The sequence below is a fragment of the Hirundo rustica genome, chromosome 17 (assembly GCF_015227805.2).
Source record: "Hirundo rustica isolate bHirRus1 chromosome 17, bHirRus1.pri.v3, whole genome shotgun sequence".
Lineage (NCBI taxonomy): Eukaryota > Metazoa > Chordata > Aves > Passeriformes > Hirundinidae > Hirundo > Hirundo rustica.
In genome coordinates, this window is record NC_053466.1 from 13,771,844 (window position 1) to 13,789,816 (window position 17,973).

General features: G+C 47.9%; 1 protein-coding gene across 4 annotated transcripts in view; it reads right to left on the reverse strand.

Annotated features, from left to right (window-relative positions):
* Window positions 1-17,973, reverse strand: part of AIFM3 (apoptosis inducing factor mitochondria associated 3) — a 46,517-nt gene that overhangs the window by 21,756 nt on the left and 6,788 nt on the right. For all 4 annotated transcript variants that reach the window (XM_040080830.1, XM_040080829.1, XM_040080826.1 and 1 more), the window contains exons 2-5: window positions 14,988-15,201; window positions 3,555-3,664; window positions 2,098-2,207; window positions 994-1,038 (exon numbers count right to left, since the gene is read on the reverse strand). In XM_040080830.1, the coding sequence (XP_039936764.1) occupies window positions 994-1,038; window positions 2,098-2,207; window positions 3,555-3,664; window positions 14,988-15,201 (479 nt within the window). The remainder of the gene's footprint in view (window positions 1-993; window positions 1,039-2,097; window positions 2,208-3,554; window positions 3,665-14,987; window positions 15,202-17,973) is intronic.

Below are 17,973 nucleotides of genomic sequence, written 5' to 3' on the forward strand. Positions count from 1 at the left end.
GCACTACCCCTTACAAGGTACAAAAGAAAAATCCATCACCTTCTGCAAAGCCATACAGCTACTCAGAAGGTAGAGTGGTGGTGGGGCAATAGAAAAAGCAGGTGTGTCCTTGTGCAATTCTGCACCGAAGGTGAGATAAGAACAAAGAAGCTCTGTCAGAAATTTTATCCTGAAGCTGAGCAGAGCTTGTACATTTGATATTCAAAGTTGATGGACTTGTCCAATCGACCAGAGCACAGGCATGGACCTGTGCCAGTGTAGCCCTGCTGCACAGATTCCCTGTTCCCAGGCAATAAAGGCCAAAATCTCTTCCTGGTACAGCAAATAGACACAGTTTCCCCTCATCACATCCCCAAATCAGCTGGAGTTGAAGCGCTGCCATTCAGGTGACATCTCTGGATCTACCCCAAGTGCTATAAGGGCCCATTGGGGCTCTGAGCCACTGGATTTACACGTGTACATACAACCATGCATCAAAAGAAGGCTTTTCATGGAAAGAAAGATGGCAGTGGCCTGAGTGGGCTTCATTCTGCATCCATCAGGGCAGGAGAGCCCTTTCTACCCCTGCATCAGGTTCCTCTCCAGCAGGAGCTGAGGTGTGGGCTTAAGAGGGAGCACAAATGGCCTCTGTCATTACCATGCCATATTCAGACAAGGCTAAAAGGCTGGTGGAAGAGGCCTCTTTCCATGGACTAGTTAAATTAAAAGTTGCTCTGAGTTTAAGGAAATATAGGACAAGTGCAGGATAAACATCTGTAAGATCTGAAAGCATGGACAGCCCAGGCCAGGTGTCCAGCAGCTGCAGGGGGCTAGGTGAGAGGGGAACTCAACACCTCTGCCCTGCTCCACTTGTACCTCCATATAAACTGGATACTCACACATCCCTCTTCCCTGGCCAGAGGATCAAAGATAAGCATTTCTCCCCACCCCCATGCACATACAGTAAAAAATTAAAGCATTGGCCTTGATTTCTGGATGTCAGTGGTCCCTCACCTGCTTGCTTGCTCGGATGTACACCTTCTCCTTCTCAATCTTCACCTGAGGGTGAGAGAACAGTGCTGGTTTGCAGAGTAGCAAGGGCTCCCTCTGGGCAACAGCTAAGGAAGGAGGGGTGGTGGCACTGGGTCACCTGTAGGAGCAGCTCAGGCCAGAGCAGGTCTCATGCCAGCTCGAGGCTGTGGAATCTCCTCCTCGTATCAAGCACACACCGATGCTCAGTATACAACCGGATTTCTTCCCCAAACTGACATATGGTTTCTCATTCCCATCCCACTCCTACTCCAGAGACCTCCCAGACTGGGCACCCCCAGGTTCCCAGGAGGTGTCTGATGCCTGTGGGTGGGTGCAAGGGAGCTGCACCAAGGGACGAAGAAGCTGGAGAAGGAGCTGCTCTCCACTGGTGACACCAGCACATCCTTGGACAGTATTTACTCCATGCCATATAGAACATTCTTTTTATCACAATAAAAAGAGGCATTTTGTGGGTGACACCAAACTGAGTGGTGTGGTTGATGCTTCAGAGGGAAGGGATCCATGTAGAGGAATGTGGCCAGGCTGGAGAAGTGGCCAAATGGGAATCTCATGAGGTTCAGTAAGGGCAAATGAAAGCTGCTGCACCTGGATGTGAGCAATTCACCTTATTAGTCCAGGCTGGGGGATGAAGGAATCAAAAGCAGCCCTAAAGAAGACTGGAATTGCTCAGCCAGGAGAAGAGAAGGCTCCAGGGAGACCTCAAAGCCACTTTCAATGCCTTAAGGGGTTCCAAAAGAGCAGAGGACTTTGGATATGGGCCTGCAGTGACAGGACAAGAGGGAATGGCTTCCCACTGCCAGAGGGCAGGATTAGATGGGATATTGGGCAGGAATTGTTCCCTGTGAGGGTGGTGAGGCCCTGGCACAGGTTGCCCAGAGAAGATGTGGCTGCTCCGTCCCTGGAAGTGTCCAAGGCCAGATTGGACAGGGCTTGGAGCAACCTGGGATAGTGGAAGATGTCCCTGCCCATGGCAGAGGGTGGAATGAGATGGGCTTTAAGGTCCCTTCCAACCCAGACCATCCCATGATTCTATGGTTTCCCCTACTGCAAGGACAAGGATCTCACCTGGAACCTGGGTAAACTATCCAAGCCGGGAAAGTCCTCAATGTCACCTGTGCCAATATTGAAGCAAGCCCCATGCCAGGGACAGCGGACTCTTCCTTTGGACAAAACCCCTGCAAGGAACATGGCAGAGCAGGGTTGGTGCTCCTGTGAGATGGCACCTCTCCTACAGGACACATAGCAGCTGATGTGGACTTGGATGGGCAACACTGGAGTTTTCTCAACATGCACACTGGGCATGTTTGGGACCACTGGGATCTTATATGAGCAGTTCCTTCTAAAATGCCCTGGATGGCAAGGTCCTCCAGTACCTCTGGGCAGAGTTCCAAAGCTGTCTGCTCTGGGATGTAACCTTGCTCTCCAACCAGGATGGGGCTGCCATCCCCAGAGTCTCATGGTCATCCTTAGAAGCCGCACTATGACCCAGAACAAGCGGTGCCTCAGGCAGAGCATCACTGATTTAGAGTACGTGTGTTCCAGAGCAGACCCTGGCACAGCAAGGCACCTGCACATGCCTGGAAGGCACAGGCATGTCTAAAGCCATGTGTTCAGTTCTCTAGGTGTTGGCTCAGAGGCTGCTACCTTGGACTTCAGCGTTCCCTGATACAATGCCGGGGCAGAGCATGGGCCACCATGTGGCCATAGACTGGTCTTGAGCTCGTGTCTCTGCTTGCTCAGGCACGTGCCAAATTTCATCACCACCACGTGTGAGGTGCAGGGACAGCAACCTACAGCTGCAGCAAAGTCCCCAGAGAGATCCCTGTGAGCCAGCCAGTCTGAAGAATGCACCACAGGTCTCTGAAAGGGGAGTAAGCTCTCACCTCCAGGGCAGCATGGGACTCCTCTGCCCTGCTCAGCAAGCTGCTCACCCCAGGGGAGGGGCTGAGAGCATGGCTGCTACACCCAGCACAGCTGCTGTGCCAGCAATGCCCAGAGGTCACTCAGAAGGATGCTCCCCTGTCCTCCCCAGGATCTCTCCAGCAAAGTGCCCTCCCAGCTCCAGTTTTGGTGATGCAAATCAGTACACAGCCAGGCCAGCACTGTCTGCTGCCATTGCTTAGGCTTGGGTCCTGAAGCCTGTGCTGAGAAAGTGCCAAAATGCATATTTTTCGGTGCCCAAGACAGGAAACCACTCCACTTCATCCCACTTCAGTAAATAATATGAGCAACATTCTTTTTGTTATTGAAAGGATCCCATCAGCTCAGAGTCCTCTTTCCCCTCAAAGAGAAGCAGCCCCAGCCCTGTGATCAGCAGTGGCAGCTGCAAACCAGAGCTGGCAAAGTGCTCTGGGGAGTTTTGTGCAACTCCAGCTTTTAGCCCATGCCCTCCCCAGCCACAAGATGCCCAGGTGATGCTGAGTGTGCAGTGCAGCACTGCTGCAGTCTTGGCAGCACAGTCAGGGGCTGTCCTTTGCTCTGTGATGCCCTTGATTGCTCTCCAGGACGTGATGCAGACTGACCTTTGACCAGCGGAGCCCCATAGTGGGGACACTTGTGTCCCACGGCGTGGAACTCACCACTCTCCTTGATGAGCAGAGCCTTCCCACAGCCCAGGTCCACTTCCCGCATCCTGGGGAGGAGGAATATGGAAAGGTGGCAGAGCATCCACCTTACAGCAGATGCCACCACTCCACCCTACAATCCAGCCCTAGTCCCACCAAGGCTCCCCTCCTTCTTCAACTTGCTCACTACTGGCTTCAGGTGACTACAGATGCAGGTCATTCCTTGTCACCAAGCCAGCTTTGGAGTAGGCTCTGCTGTCCCAGCCTGGGGCACATCCAAGCTGGGCCATTGAGTGGCAGCATCTAATTTATACATCATTGTGCCAAGAGGCAGCTCAAAGCACCTTCCCAGCTGCTGAGGGAGCTGCTGGTGGGAGCAAGAGAACCCTTAGGAGTCCCCTGTGATGCCCTCGGGGACAGTCCAATGCAGGATAGCAGACTTAGTCAAAGTGGTGTAGGATGGAGGGAACACAAGTAATGGAAAACCTCCAGAGGAACCACCCCCCACCAACCCTTTTGAGTTAACAGAAACATAAAAGGAAAAAAATACTAAGCTCTGAGTGAACTTTGGGCCTTCTCACCAAGTGAGTTATTACCCATCAATAGTCTGATAAGGATGGGCCCCATATCTACTTACCAGTAGGAAAATAACATTTAAATTTTCTAATTACTACAGGAGCCCAAATATCTCCAATCACCCCCACAGATGCTGAAAAAATAAATTTAAGTTTTAAAAGAAAAAGAGTCTATCTAACAGAATTCAAAGGACCAAGTATTATATATTCCACTGTCAAAGTCTGATTATGGTTACCTGGGGAAAAATGAATGACCGCACACACATTTGCTAATCACAAATCACAAAGATAACATTTCAGGATATGATATCCTTAAAAGAAGTTTGGCAATTGCACAACAGGAATGTTTGGTCATCCAGACCCACAGAAACTCCATATAATAAAATATCTGGAAAAAAATAGAACATGAATCTATTAAAAATTTAGAACAAAGGGGTATTATATTTAGGACACATACCCCCTATAATTCTCCTGTTTGGTCAGTGAGGAAACTAGACATGAACTGGTGCTTAATGATTGATCATCGGTGGCTGAAGGCCAACATGGGAAGACTCATCCCAAACACTGCCAGTCTCAGTGCCACCCTGCAGGCAGCTGCACATGAATGGATGGCACTTCTATATGTAAAAGACATGTTCTTCATGGTTACGTTTCAGGATACTGGAGAAATCATATTCCTGGATTTTCTATAGAGCAAGACCACTGCATGCATTAATGAGCAAAAGCCAGACTTAGGGGTGGCTTGATAGTCACAAAAGACTTTACAAATGCTAATAGAGGAGTTAAAATATATTCATCACTTGGGGCAGTTCATTTCAATGATCCTATAAGAGCTGAATGGGGTTTTGCTGAATATGGGACTCACTGTAACATATTCCAGAAAGGTTCACACAGACCTAAACAACCATTAGGGTTCAGTTCTGCAGCATTAAAAAATCTTGAGAAGAGATACTCTGACTGGGAAAAGGGATTACTATCTCTGAACTGAGCTCTTAAACAGTAGAAAAAAATCAATAGCACCAATCTGTGCAAATCCAAAGACCTTTTAACCTGTTAGCCAATATTATGAAGGGCTGTGCTCCACAAGGTGGGATTGCACAAAGATAACACCAATGGTGTGCACGTCTCATGAGTCACAGGCCTAACGGATATAGGTGAGCGGCCAACAAAACCTGCAAAGTTACAGACAGCCATGATCCCAGATATGCTGGCTTTGCAACAGCTACATAACCCTAATGCTATACTTGGTGTTCCTGCAGTTACATCATACTCTGAAGTTAAAGACGTCTGGTTCACTGATGCCTCAGCCAAACACTTTGATGGTAAATGGAAGTGCAGAGCAGTTACCAAGGAAATGTCATAAGCCTGTGCCAGGAGAGAGGCTGGATATTATGGAAAGGTTCTTCCCCCAGAGGGTGCTGGCACTGCCCAGGCTCCCCAGGGAATGGGCACGGCCCCGAGGCTGCCAGAGCTCCAGGAGCCTTTGGACAGCACTGCCAGGGATGCCCAGGGTGGGATTGCTGGAGTGCTCTGTGCAGAGCTGTGGGTTGGACGGGATGATCTTTGTGAGTCCTCTCAAACTCAGGATATTCTGTGGTTCTATGGATGGGGTTCTGAACAACCTTGTCTAGTGGAAGGTGCCCCTGCCCATGGCAGAGGGTTGGACTGGATGGCCTTTAATAGTCCTCTCCAACCCAAACCATTCTGATTCAATGATTCCATGGTGTGGTACCCTGGATCAAAGTGTGATTAGTGCAGCAAGAATTGTTTACAATACTGAGCAGGTTTTAGGCTCACTGGGCCACACATCCCTCCTTAACCAGCTAAGCCAGGCTGAGATTCAGCCCCATCCTGGCCAAAAGCATCTCTTTGCTGATCATGCACCTTGTTTGCTAGCCAGAAAGAGCTACTGAGCACACCCATCTGCTGTATTATGATGATGCCTCTAGCAGTGAAAAGTAACATTTTAGAAAATCCTTTCTTGGATTTTCTAAACCACCCTTGGTTGTCCAGGAGGTGCTCTGTAGCCTTCTGTCCCGGGAATAAACTGAGCAATACACACCTCTGCACCAGCTGCATGCAGGTGAATTTGTCCACAGCATCTCCTCGGGATGTAGGAATGTTGTGCCTCCTGCATGGTGCCTAGCGGCTCTGGCTCTGCCTGCTGCAGGCTGACTGGGCCCAGGCTCTGCATTGCAGCTTCAACATGTGCGTATACTTGCCAGAGTTCCCAAGCGCTGCAGACCGCGCACAGACTGGGCTCGTGTTGGTATCCATGTTACACCAGTCAGTGGCACTATCTACTGGAGCACGAGTCTTTCAACCATCCATCCTTCCCCGGAGGCTGCTCACTGATCCTCTCTGCAGGCTGGGGTGCAGAAGGCTCCAGCACTGAGGCCTCCACTCCTCCACCTGCCCAGACCTTGGCCAAAGACATTTCCACAGCTTTGCAGAGCAGTGCCCAAGCGTTGCTGAGTGACACTGATGTAGCTCTGCACTGAGCAGACATTTACTCTCTGTGCCTCCACCAGGCCACCAGACCTCCCTCTCAGCACATTCTGTCTCTTCTCACCTCTTGGATGATCCCTTACCAACCAATAGTCCCAATCCACTCTGCAATCCATGGTCTGCCTGAGGCACTGAACCTCTTTCCAATGCAACTATCAGCAGCTGCTTCCCCAGAGAAGAGTCTTCCAGCCAACCATGGAGGAAAGTAAGAACTGAGGAGAGAGCCCTCCTTTTGTACGGAGCTGGACAGGGAACACAGAGCTGCTGTTCCCTGGAGACTTCCCCTCTTCCAGCCAGAAAGCCTATTCCTACACAGCTTGATGTTTATCTGGAAATCCTGGTTGCTCTGGCGAGACCTGTGTTGCCTTTGGGGTGATGAACATATCACCATGGCCATAGCAAACCCCAAGGAAGGGGGGCCATGTATGATTCTGGAATGCTGTGCATATAGGCTAGGTTCCAGGGTCTCAGAATGGGACAGAATTTGCATCCTCACTCCTTCTCAGATAACATCCCAATTCGATCTTGTTATTTGCCCCCAAGCTACAGTCACTTGCCCCACTCTGCTTTGAAGCCATGGAGATGAGAACAGGGCTCAGCCCAACATTTCTGTTACACCCTCAAACCCACCTAAAGCCAGACTTTTCAGCAAGTGCTTCACAAGCATCAACTGTCCAATGACATATGCTCAATTTCTCAATTTCCTTGCCACCTTGGGTGAAAGCCAGCAGGGTTCACCACACCTACCCTTTGCCCCATTAATTGGGCCACCTTGCTCCTCAGAGATGCAGCTCTGCTCCCTCCCCAAGCAGGACACAGCACTTGGAGCTCTTCCCTCTGCACAAGGGAAATGGAGCAGTACAAGTCCTGCTGCATTCCTCAGCTGATAAAACCTGTTCAATGGCAACCATAACTCCCTGGGAAGATATGATAAGATAAGTTAAAGAATTTACAGCTTACCCAAGGAACTGTGTGAGTTGAGAGAGTCAAAAACAAGACCCGGTGTCTTCAAGCCAGCACACAGCCACCTGCAAAGCTCCCATCCTGCACTCACTCCAGAGTAATCCAGAGAATGATTTTACACTACCCTGCACCCTGCTGAGCTATTTACTCAGTTGGGGATTTGTCCTGTTGTCTCAACCCTCTCCCCACTTGGGAGGCACAGCTAAATCTCAGCTCTGGCCTGCAAAGGACCTTTGCTCAAGAGCTGTGCGAGTACTGGGGGGCTGTTTTCTGTCCCTCCAGTTAGCCTGCTGGGAGACTGGCTGGCTACAGTAGCACCAGTTTATCCTCCAATATCTTTCTGCATCTCAGTTCTGCTGAGGCCATGCTGGTAGCAGAAAGACATAAAGGTGGGGCAGAAAGCATACTCTGTGCTTGCAGACTCCACTGATGCAAGGCAGTGGTGCCCAAAGCCTCATGCTAGCCCCCTGTACTGCTGCCATGCCCATGCACACCCCTGCCCAGCAAACTCCTTGGGAGAATCATCCCAGAAGAGCCCTCTGGGTACCAGCACAAGGGGACTCCTTTGGATTGGCCTATTGTTTACATGAGTTCTTGGACCCTCTCACAGCACTCCTATCTTGACCTGGATTGCTAGAAAACAGCTATTCTCAACCTAAAATGTCTGGTGTTGGCACATCTGCTGTCACACTCATAGCAAGTAGCAGCAGGTGATGCACATGGGACTGGCTACCAAACCAATGCCAGTTCCTAGCCCTGGCTTTAGCTGAGGAGCTCCGTGGTATGGCCACCTGCAGCCAAGTATGTTCTCACAGGCTGCAGCCAGCTTTTCTTCACCTTCCCTGCAGCCAGAAGATCTCTCCAAATCTTTTCATCTTTGTCTATCATATTCCCTGTTCCCCAGTCAATCTAGCTGTTCAAGAATCACAGGGTGGTTTGTGTAGGAAAGGACCTTAAAGACCCTCCAATTCTACCCCTTGCCAAGGGCAGGGACACCTTCCATGCAGGTGAGGCTGCATCTTGACCCTGGAACAGCACCCTCCCTGTGCAACCAGTATTTCCCAAGACAGTCTCCCTCTTTTTCTTCCCTCCACTATCAAGGCAATCCCAGCTGCTGCCTGTGCTCTGCTCTGCTCCTCTCCAGCCCCGCTGCCACTACTCACCTTCACAGGTTGTAGTAGGTCAACCACACCTGCATATGTCAAATCTCCTCGAGGATATCTGTATTTCTCTGTCCCTCTGCATCACACACCAAAGGTACCCACATTCTTGAGGAAAAACAATCCTAGAGATGGATTTGTCTTTGCTTGAGGTAGTATGGATCCAAACTTACTTCCTTAACACATTCTACACATGCACCATGGAACTTTATCTCCTTCTGCTGTACATAGAGGTTTTGACTGGGCAGGGCCAGCTCAACTTGGGGGACCCTCTGGCATTAACTGACAACATGAACATGGCCTTCACTAAATATAGATCCCAGTGTTTGAAGATCCCACCACCCATTGATTTCAGTGTAGTTTTTAACAGTGCATTGTACCATTCCATTTTCCCAGGGGTTGGTGCATAATGGAATATGGTACACCCACTAAATACCTTGTTCGGTGTTTATAAGCTCAGTTCCTCCAAAACTTTAACAGAGCCCAGGTGTTTATAGGGATATTTTTGAAATTAGTCACATTGTCTGACTCAATTCTTTCAATGCTGCCATGTTGCCACAGGATTTGCTTTTCAAGGGTCAAAACGGTGTTCCAGGCAGTGATATATCTCCATGCCACATTCCAGGCATGGGGTATATCTCCTGCCATCCAGTCATGCCTTCTACCGTTGTCAGCACATAATGCTTGCCTTGGCAGCGGGTTTGCGGCAGTGTGATGCAATCGATCTGCCAGGTCTCCCCCTGCTTACATGCACCACCAGCCCCCCAGAGAACAGGAGCTTTACCCACTCGGCCTTCCTGATCACAGTACACTTTTCACAATCACGGATTACCCAGGATATAGTGTCCATGGTTAAGTCCAACCCTTAATCATGAGGCCATGTTGCATCTCTTTCTTGATGGCCTGAGGTATTATGGGCCCACTAAGCCAGAAATAGCTCACCTTTATGATGCCAGCCCAGATCTGCCTGAGACACTTTAATCTTGGCAGCTCAATCCACCTGTCCATTGTTGTGATGGTCTTCAGTGCCTGACTCTTATGGACAGGGGCATCCACATGATGGACTTTGACAACCAACTCCTCTGCAGCGATGTCCTGCCACAATTCAGCAGCCCAGATGGGTTTCTCTCTGTGCTGCTTAGTTGGCCTTTTTCCATCATTCCAGCCACCTCCACAGAGCATTTGCTACCATCCATAAGTCATTGGTGAGGTAGAGTGTTGGCCATTTCTCTCCCTCAGCAATATCGAAAGCCAGCTGGAAAGCTTTCAGATCTGCAACCTGATTTGATCCACATTGTCCCTCAATACCTTCTGCCACTCGCTGTGTAGAGCCCCATATGGCAACTTTCTATGTTCAATGCATGCCTGCAATAAGGCAGGAACTGTCAGTGAAGAGAGCACATTGCTTTTCATTTTCAGTCAGCTGTTTATATGGATGGGGCCTCCTCAGCACGTCACCTCCTCCTCCTCCTCCTCCTAACCCCACAGCAGAAGAAGCAGGACTGGGTTAGGCTCTGGCAGCAGAAGCGAATTCTCTTGGTATCCCTGCTCCTCAGAGAGATAGGTAAGAGAAATGTAGCCAGTGAGATGCCCTCCTCCCCTGAGCTTGGTCATTTCTTTTGTCTCTATTCTGGTCATTCTTGTTTCCTAGCAACTTATTCTAAAATTCTATGAGAAAAAAAAAAAAAAAAAAAAAAAAAAAAAAAAAAAAAAAAAAAAAGAGATCCTAACCCTGAACACTTTGTCAGTGTGTACATTCTGGGACAGGGATCCTAGTTCCTTGGTTTCACTACCACCTAGTTCTATACCATTGGTCATGATATCCCAGCACTGGAGCAGCCAGGTTGCCAGGGGCTCTCTTGACTGGCAGCCAAAGTCTTTTCAGATATCCCACAATTCACACAGGGATAGAGATTGGGTGATTGTCTCCGGCCCTGCCTCTTCCTCCAGTTGTGAGAGCCCTGCTTCCTCTTCATCCCTCACTAAATGGATGGATTTTGCCTTGGATGTCTTCTTCCATATATAGGCAAGTGCTCCCAGCGTGGGCTGTTCCTCTGGTTCAGCTGCAGTTGAAGTACCCATGGTGCCTGTTGCTCTGCCTTCCTCCTCCTCTCCCTAACTGTGCTGTCTAGTATGGAGCACTGTCTGATAAATAGTAGCCAGGGCCCAACACATTGCATAAGTGCACATCTCTGGAACTGCCACAGCATTTTTCTTTCAAATATTTTCCCACTTTATCAGGATCCTGTAGTTGTTCGGGGTGAACTTCCAAACTGCTGGAGCAGAACAGTCCTGTTTCTGCCACATTTCATGCCACTCATGACTATCCACCCCTGGGGTAGATCTCTAAATGACCTTCCTAAAAATCTCTTGGAACTCTAAACATGATGTGGACTGCACTGAGGAGACCTGGAAGACTTAGCAACAAGAACATGCTTTCCTTGACATCCAAGGGAAATTCAAAATCCTCAAAAGCTGTTGTCACAGGCTTGAAGGAGGAAAAGGTGGTGAAACCTGGGAAAAATCTTCCTCCTCTGTTCTCCCCACAGACTGGGTACAATTATTAATGGACTCGCAGAGGCGGCACCCAAGGACAAGTGTCTTGGGTTGCAATGCAAGATGTAACCAGAAGTATGTATTCTGTTGCCATCCGTTAAACCAGCTGGGGAGATGTTTTCTTTATCTCCTCCAGGACCCATCCTCCCTCGAGAGCAATATCTGCTGTTAATGGGCCATCGAGGCTCACTGCATGGCTGATACAGTTACATCATCCATTGGGAGATGTTCCGCCCAGCAGGAGGAGCCCAGCATTCCCACCTGGATAAAAACTGAGAGTCAGAACACCAGCACAGCCTGTGTGCACTGGATTCCCAGTGGAAGACCAGACCCATCTCACCACCACTGGACCTTCAGAGGAAACGACGCCCTGCTACAGGATCATCTCTGTTCCAACAGAACAACATCTGTCACTGCAGAAGTACTTAATTGAACTGCTCCCAACACCCTGACCAACAGGGTGTCAGGTTGTATTCTGACTCTGACAGTGTTTTCTTTTCTTCTTTGTTTGCTTTTTTTTGTACTACTACATTTTTATTTTTAATATTCCTAGTAAAGAACTGTTATTCCTATTCCCATATCTTTGCCTGAAAGCCCTTTAATTTCAAAATTATAATAATTCAGACGGAGGCTGTTTACATTCTCCATTCCAAGGGAGGCTCCAGCTTTCCCTGGCAGACATCCATCTTCCTAAATTAAGACAACAAGGCAGGAAATCAACACTGAATACACATCCCAAATGGCCCTCGTCCTCAGTGTTAACATGTCATAAACCAATATCCCACAGTGCACCAACAGAGCGATCCTGATCCCCCTCCCTGCTCTCAAAAGGAGCACTATGATGGGCACAGAGAGTATATATGAAAATATAGACAGGGTAAGGTACTGTTGATGCCTTAAGTTTTAGCTTTCATGTTTTTCAGTTTCTGTGCTGCCTAGGTGTGCAGTTCTGAGCCTCATTTTAAGTGCTGGTCAGCTCTCTTCACAGAGTGGGTAGACAAAACAAATCCTTTTCCTGCTGAAGACCAAGGACAATTTTCAAGCCCAAAAGCATAAACAACGGTGGACTGAAGGGAGGAACAAGAAGGATGGGACCTCACAACCTGAAGCTGTAATTGGACAATTAAACCCCAATATGCCAATGGACCAAAACTTATAAAAATGTAAGACCTCGTGACCAGTCAGCCATTTTGTGACCATTCTAAGTTTATCTTGGGTGCAGCTCTGGTCAGGCTTTTGTCTTGCCCAAGGTGTATCCTAAAGGCCTTTCAATAAATACCTCATTTAATCTCTAGCTCTGGCCAGTCTCTCTTTCAGGTCAGCCTTCCTAAGGCATCACCACACCCACAAGAACAGACCAAGCAATGTTGTAGCCAGTTGCTCTCTACCTAATACAACAAAAGCTTAGATCAAATTTTGTTTCCAACCCTTGCTGAGCAGATCTGTTGATATCTCAACCCTTCACACCCCATGTTGGGTGTTAAATAAGTCTGCTGCAGCTTAGGAATGGAATTCCCCTATTTAGTGCTCCTACTAAAACCATGCTGCTGCTCACTCTCCCTCCCCCCCCGCCCCACTTGTAGGTGGCTGGAGGAGAACTGGAGTCACAAAAGGCAAAGATCATAGGCTGAGATAACAATTTACTGGAACCAACAATGAGAGAAGAAAACCAAGACTAGCAGCAAGAATATTAATAACACAAGTTGTCTTGGTTTGAAAAGACAGGTATCTGCTAGGGAGAGGCAGGCCTCTCTAGGAATCCCTTCCCTTCCGTGTTATTATAATTTGGTTTCAGTCAGAGCTTTTCAGTCAGAGCTTTTCAGTCAGAGCTATGGGGAAAGGAATAACAGTCCTTTACTAGTAAATATAACAGGACAGACAAACTACAACAGCAATTATAATAATAGTAAAACAGAACCAAGAACCCCGAGATGCTGTGTCTCACAAGTCCCGGGCAGTCTGATCTCTCGGCACCCCGAGAGCACCAAACTGAAACGGTGGAAACTCGGGGCTGATGGCTGGAAATGGTGGGTTGTCCCCAGCAGGCAGAGGGGTGTCCTGGCAAGCGAAGTGAGCAGTGCTGAAGAAGCCGCGGTGGCAGGACCCGGGCTGGCCCAAAATCCAGCAGGGCAGGCGAAAAACTCCGAATTGTTGGGCGCTCCAACAGATGATAGAATTCTCAGGACCGAACCCCTCCGTTAACCGTGGAATCCACACAGCTACCAGTCGCCGACTGTCCTCCCCGGAAAACCAAGAGCCGAAAAGAACTCCCACCCTCAGATCCTAGGAGCCTTTCCCTCCCGCTAAACTAAGTGATCCGCTCCTTTTGTACGGGTTAAGCACACTTTAACTATCAGTATTTAGTCTCCTAGCAACTTATGGGGGGAAAAATTCCACAGGAAAACTTAACCCCCAACACAAGTGTACAAAAGAGAGAGTGAGCCACATGCCAAAATGCTCACCCAGAGCTCAGAGCTCACCACCCCACTCCCTGTGGCTTGGAACCAGCATTACCCCACCATCCTGTGCACCACGCTCCGTCCCTCACAGTTACTCAACACAAGGAACCACTTCTCCCCACAAGAGACTCCCTTCCCCTGCCCCAGCAATGAGATGAGGTTGTATAGAATAACCTCTGGGTCCTGGCCATGCACCTCCTGGCTATGGCAAAAATTAACGTTGTCCTGTTTGGAACCAGGATACAAGCCAGGCAACCTCAACAGCTCCACATCATGTGAAGATTTAATCCAACAGTCTAGTGCATCCCTTTGTAGAATGGTATAATACATAATTCCCATTGCAATGAAAAAAAACACATTTATTCCTGGATGAACTTACCTAAGAAAATGAATTTATGGCCCATGAAGTCCCTTAACCTTAGCACAAAGTAGCCTATAGTATGGATTGTTCTTGGATACTATCATAGGCAATACTTCAATTTAAAGCAAACCACTGCCAGTCTCCTGTGTCCCACAAACCTTACATTGCTCCCTCACTGGAACAAAAGCTATTCCAAATTATTTTCTTTTACATACAGATGGAGCCCTCTGAGATGTCAACGGAACCTGTAGTTCTACCCTAGAAAGGAGGCACCTGTAAAGCACAGTGACTGGACACTCTTTAGACTTCAGAAAATTAAATCAGGGCACTGAATGTGCCCAGCTGAAGTGTGTTCTCATTTGCAAGAGATTTGAAAAGCTGCGTCCTTAGTGAAAGAGCAAATTGACGAGCTCAGCTGGAAGAGCCAGGCACTGCAGACAGGACGGAGCACATGACCCACCCCATCAGCTCCACCCATGCACTTCTCCTGCTGTTTTGTAAAATCACTAAGGCTATAAATTTATTTAAAAATGTCTAGGTTGGTTAACGCAAGTTGAGCCGAGCCTCCTGAGAAATTCTGCTACAGAACATCACCTCTTTCTGAGACAAGAGCCAGTGCAGATCATGCAGAGAAGAGCAGACCTGGTAAAAACAGTTGTCACTTGTCCATAATGTAATTTTTTAAGATTAAAAAAAAAAGTTAACTAAGTTAAATTATCATCTCCAAGAACTCTAAAGAACAAGACGGGGCATCCAGATCAGATTAGAAGGTCTCTTAAGTTTAATCTGCAAAAACTTTGGGCACTTACTGTCCATTCTCCAGGTCCTTCACATGGCACACAGATGCTTCTACCACGTCCTTTGGGTTGTGGTAGGGGTTGCTGGCAATTGGATGCTCCTCGAGGTGGTAGTGCCGGGCAGTCCCATTGACTTTGTAGATCAGAGGGCTGGCTTTTCCATTGGGTGACATCTCCTCCTTGCTTCTCTCCTTCTCAGGTATCACAACTTCAATTTTTACTTCAACTGCAGGAACAACCCAAAACTTTTATTAAAATGAAGCCAGAGGTTTTGCTGCTGTTCACTGTTCTATCACTCCTTCCTTCCCTGAACTTGGAAACAGACATCAAAACAGATATTTTTTGTTGGCTTCACTTGGAAGATAAAACATTTAACATCAATCTTGGCTTGATTACCTGTCTTGGTTTGGGGACAAATTTGGGAGAAAACCGCTGTATAGGATCTCTCTGGGAAGCAAACCCAAGTGGCCCCTCCCTCCAACCAGTCCGGTAAAAAAAACCTCTTTGGAGAAAAGTGAAAAAAACTATTTTATTAAACAAATGAAGTACATGCAAGTGTAAAGAATGAATAATATGAAACAATAAAACCTCTCCTTCTGAAGCAAGATGGCAAATTGAGAAAGTCCTTGCCGTGGGTGGAGCTCGGCTCTCTCTCAGTCTCTCCTCAGTCCCAGTCCCTCTGGCGCTGCTGGAAAATGCCGAGGTCCAGGCCCCGGTGGGCCGCAGGTGCAGCCCCCAGTGCTCCCCTGGGTTTTCAGTCCAGAGCAGGTTTAAACAGTTCCAAGAAAAAGGGAAAAAAACAGTCCAGGGAATTTTTCTGCCCTAGCTAGCTGAAACTAACTAAAAGCAAAAAAAAAAAAAATCTCTGTCCTGCAGTCTCTCCAAGCCTCCGCCGAACACCCCGTCCACAGAAGAATGTGGAGGAGTCGGGCAGTTTTCTCAAAACAAACTCCGCGCTTCTCCTTGCTCTTAGAACCAGTCTTAAAGGCACAGGACTCAATATACAGCACAAACAGAACAGACGACTGGGGATACAGGCATCATAAAGTTACCCTAGGACATTCCATCCCTTATCCCCATATCATTAATTTACTAAAACTAATATGTATACTCTAGCTCTACACACACATACATCTATATAAAAACAATATGCAATATACAGCTACATACAGCGGCAGTACTATTTTGCTGCCTTGGACCCCAGCTCGTACTGGAGTTCCAGCATGTCCGGCACAGCAGCGCTCAATGGTGGAGTCACTTCGTTCAAGGCACGGCAGTCTACCGTTAGTCCCTATTCTCTGTCAGACTTGCGCACAGGCCAGATGGGGCTGTTGAAGGGTGAGTGGGTTTTGCTGACTACTCTTTGAGTCTCCAGCTCACGGATCATCTTGTAGATGGGAATCACAGCATCTTGAGTTGTTCTGTACTGTTGGCGATGCACTGTTGAAGTGGCAATTGTTACTTGTTGCTCTTCCACTTTCAGAAGACCTACAGCAGATGGGTTCTCTGATAGTTCAGGCAAGGTATTTAACTGCTTAACACCCCCTGTCTCTACAGCTGCTATTCCAAATGCCCACTTAAATCCCTTTGGGTCTTTGAAATACCCATTTCGGAGGAAGTTTATGCTTAAAATGCATGGAGCTTCTGGGCTAGTCACAAAAGGGTGTTTCTTCCACTCATTTCTAGTCAGGCTCACATCAGCTTCTACTAAAGTAAACTCTTGTGAACTCCCTGTCACTCCAGCAATGGAAACAGATTCTTCTCCTACATGTCTTGATGGGAGTAATGTGCACTGTGCACCAGTGTTAACTAAGGCTTCATATTTTTGTGGTTCTGATATGCCAGGCTAATGAACCCACACAGTCTAAAAAACACAGTTTTCCCTAGCCTCTACCTGGCTAGAGGCAGGGCCCTTCTAAGCTTGATTATCTTTATTTCCTTGGGTAACTGGAGCTGCTTCCTTCTTGCTAGAACTTCTTCTCATAGTCTTGCCATCCAACAATTCATGTAGCTGTTGTGTCATAGCATCAGTAGATTCTCCATCCCATCTTTTTATGTTTTCTCCACAATCACGCAGGAAGGACTACAGCTTTGCCTGTGGGATGCTTTTTCCTTTTTTATCTAGGGAACGTTTGTGTGTGGTGCCAGAGCTTCTAACTTGTACTGCAGAGATTTGGAGAATGTCCTCCTTGAGTTTTTTGTGATTTTCTTCTATCTTGTCTGCTAATTCTCGCACCTGTGTTTCTAAAGCTGCGATTCTTGCATGTGTTGGACCATGCACGGCATCTGCATGTGTTTGGAGCTTCTTCACCATATCAAGCACGGTCTCCTCTGTCTCATCTCGCTTCATTATTGCTAAAGCAGAGGAGTATTTTTGTGGCTTAAGTCGTACAAGTTTTTGCTGCATCACAGGTGTACATGGTACTAAGTCAGGGTTCTTAGTGTTTAGGTCATCTGAGAAGACAATCTCCGCCACTGCCATTTCCCTCAAGCGCTGGATCCCTTGTTTAATGGTTTTCTACTGGGTTTGCTGCATATAGAGATTGTCGGCACACAGATATCTTTGTGCCACACTTCCCAGGACCCGTTCCCAGAGACTGCAAGGACTAGCCTCCCTCATAATTTCTTGGTCAATAACTGGATTATGTGACAGGGATCCTAAATGCCTGGCTTCAGTGCTATCTAGCATTGTAGCCTCGCCTGCAGCATCCCAAAGACAGACTAACTAACTAATTATAGATTCATCAGGTTGTCGAGTATAATCCTTTCTTAGGCTACGAAGATTCTTCAGGGAAAAGGACTCAATAGTATCTCTTGATCTTGTAGAAGTTGGTCAGGCTTTTGATCTTGTAGCAGTTGGTTGGGCTTCTGATTTTGTAGCAGTTGGTTGGGCTTCTGATCGTGTAATAGTTGGTTGGACTCCCGATCTTGTGCCAGTTGCTTGGGCTTCTGATTTTGTATCAGTTGGTTCAGCTTTTGACTGTGTATCATCAGTTGC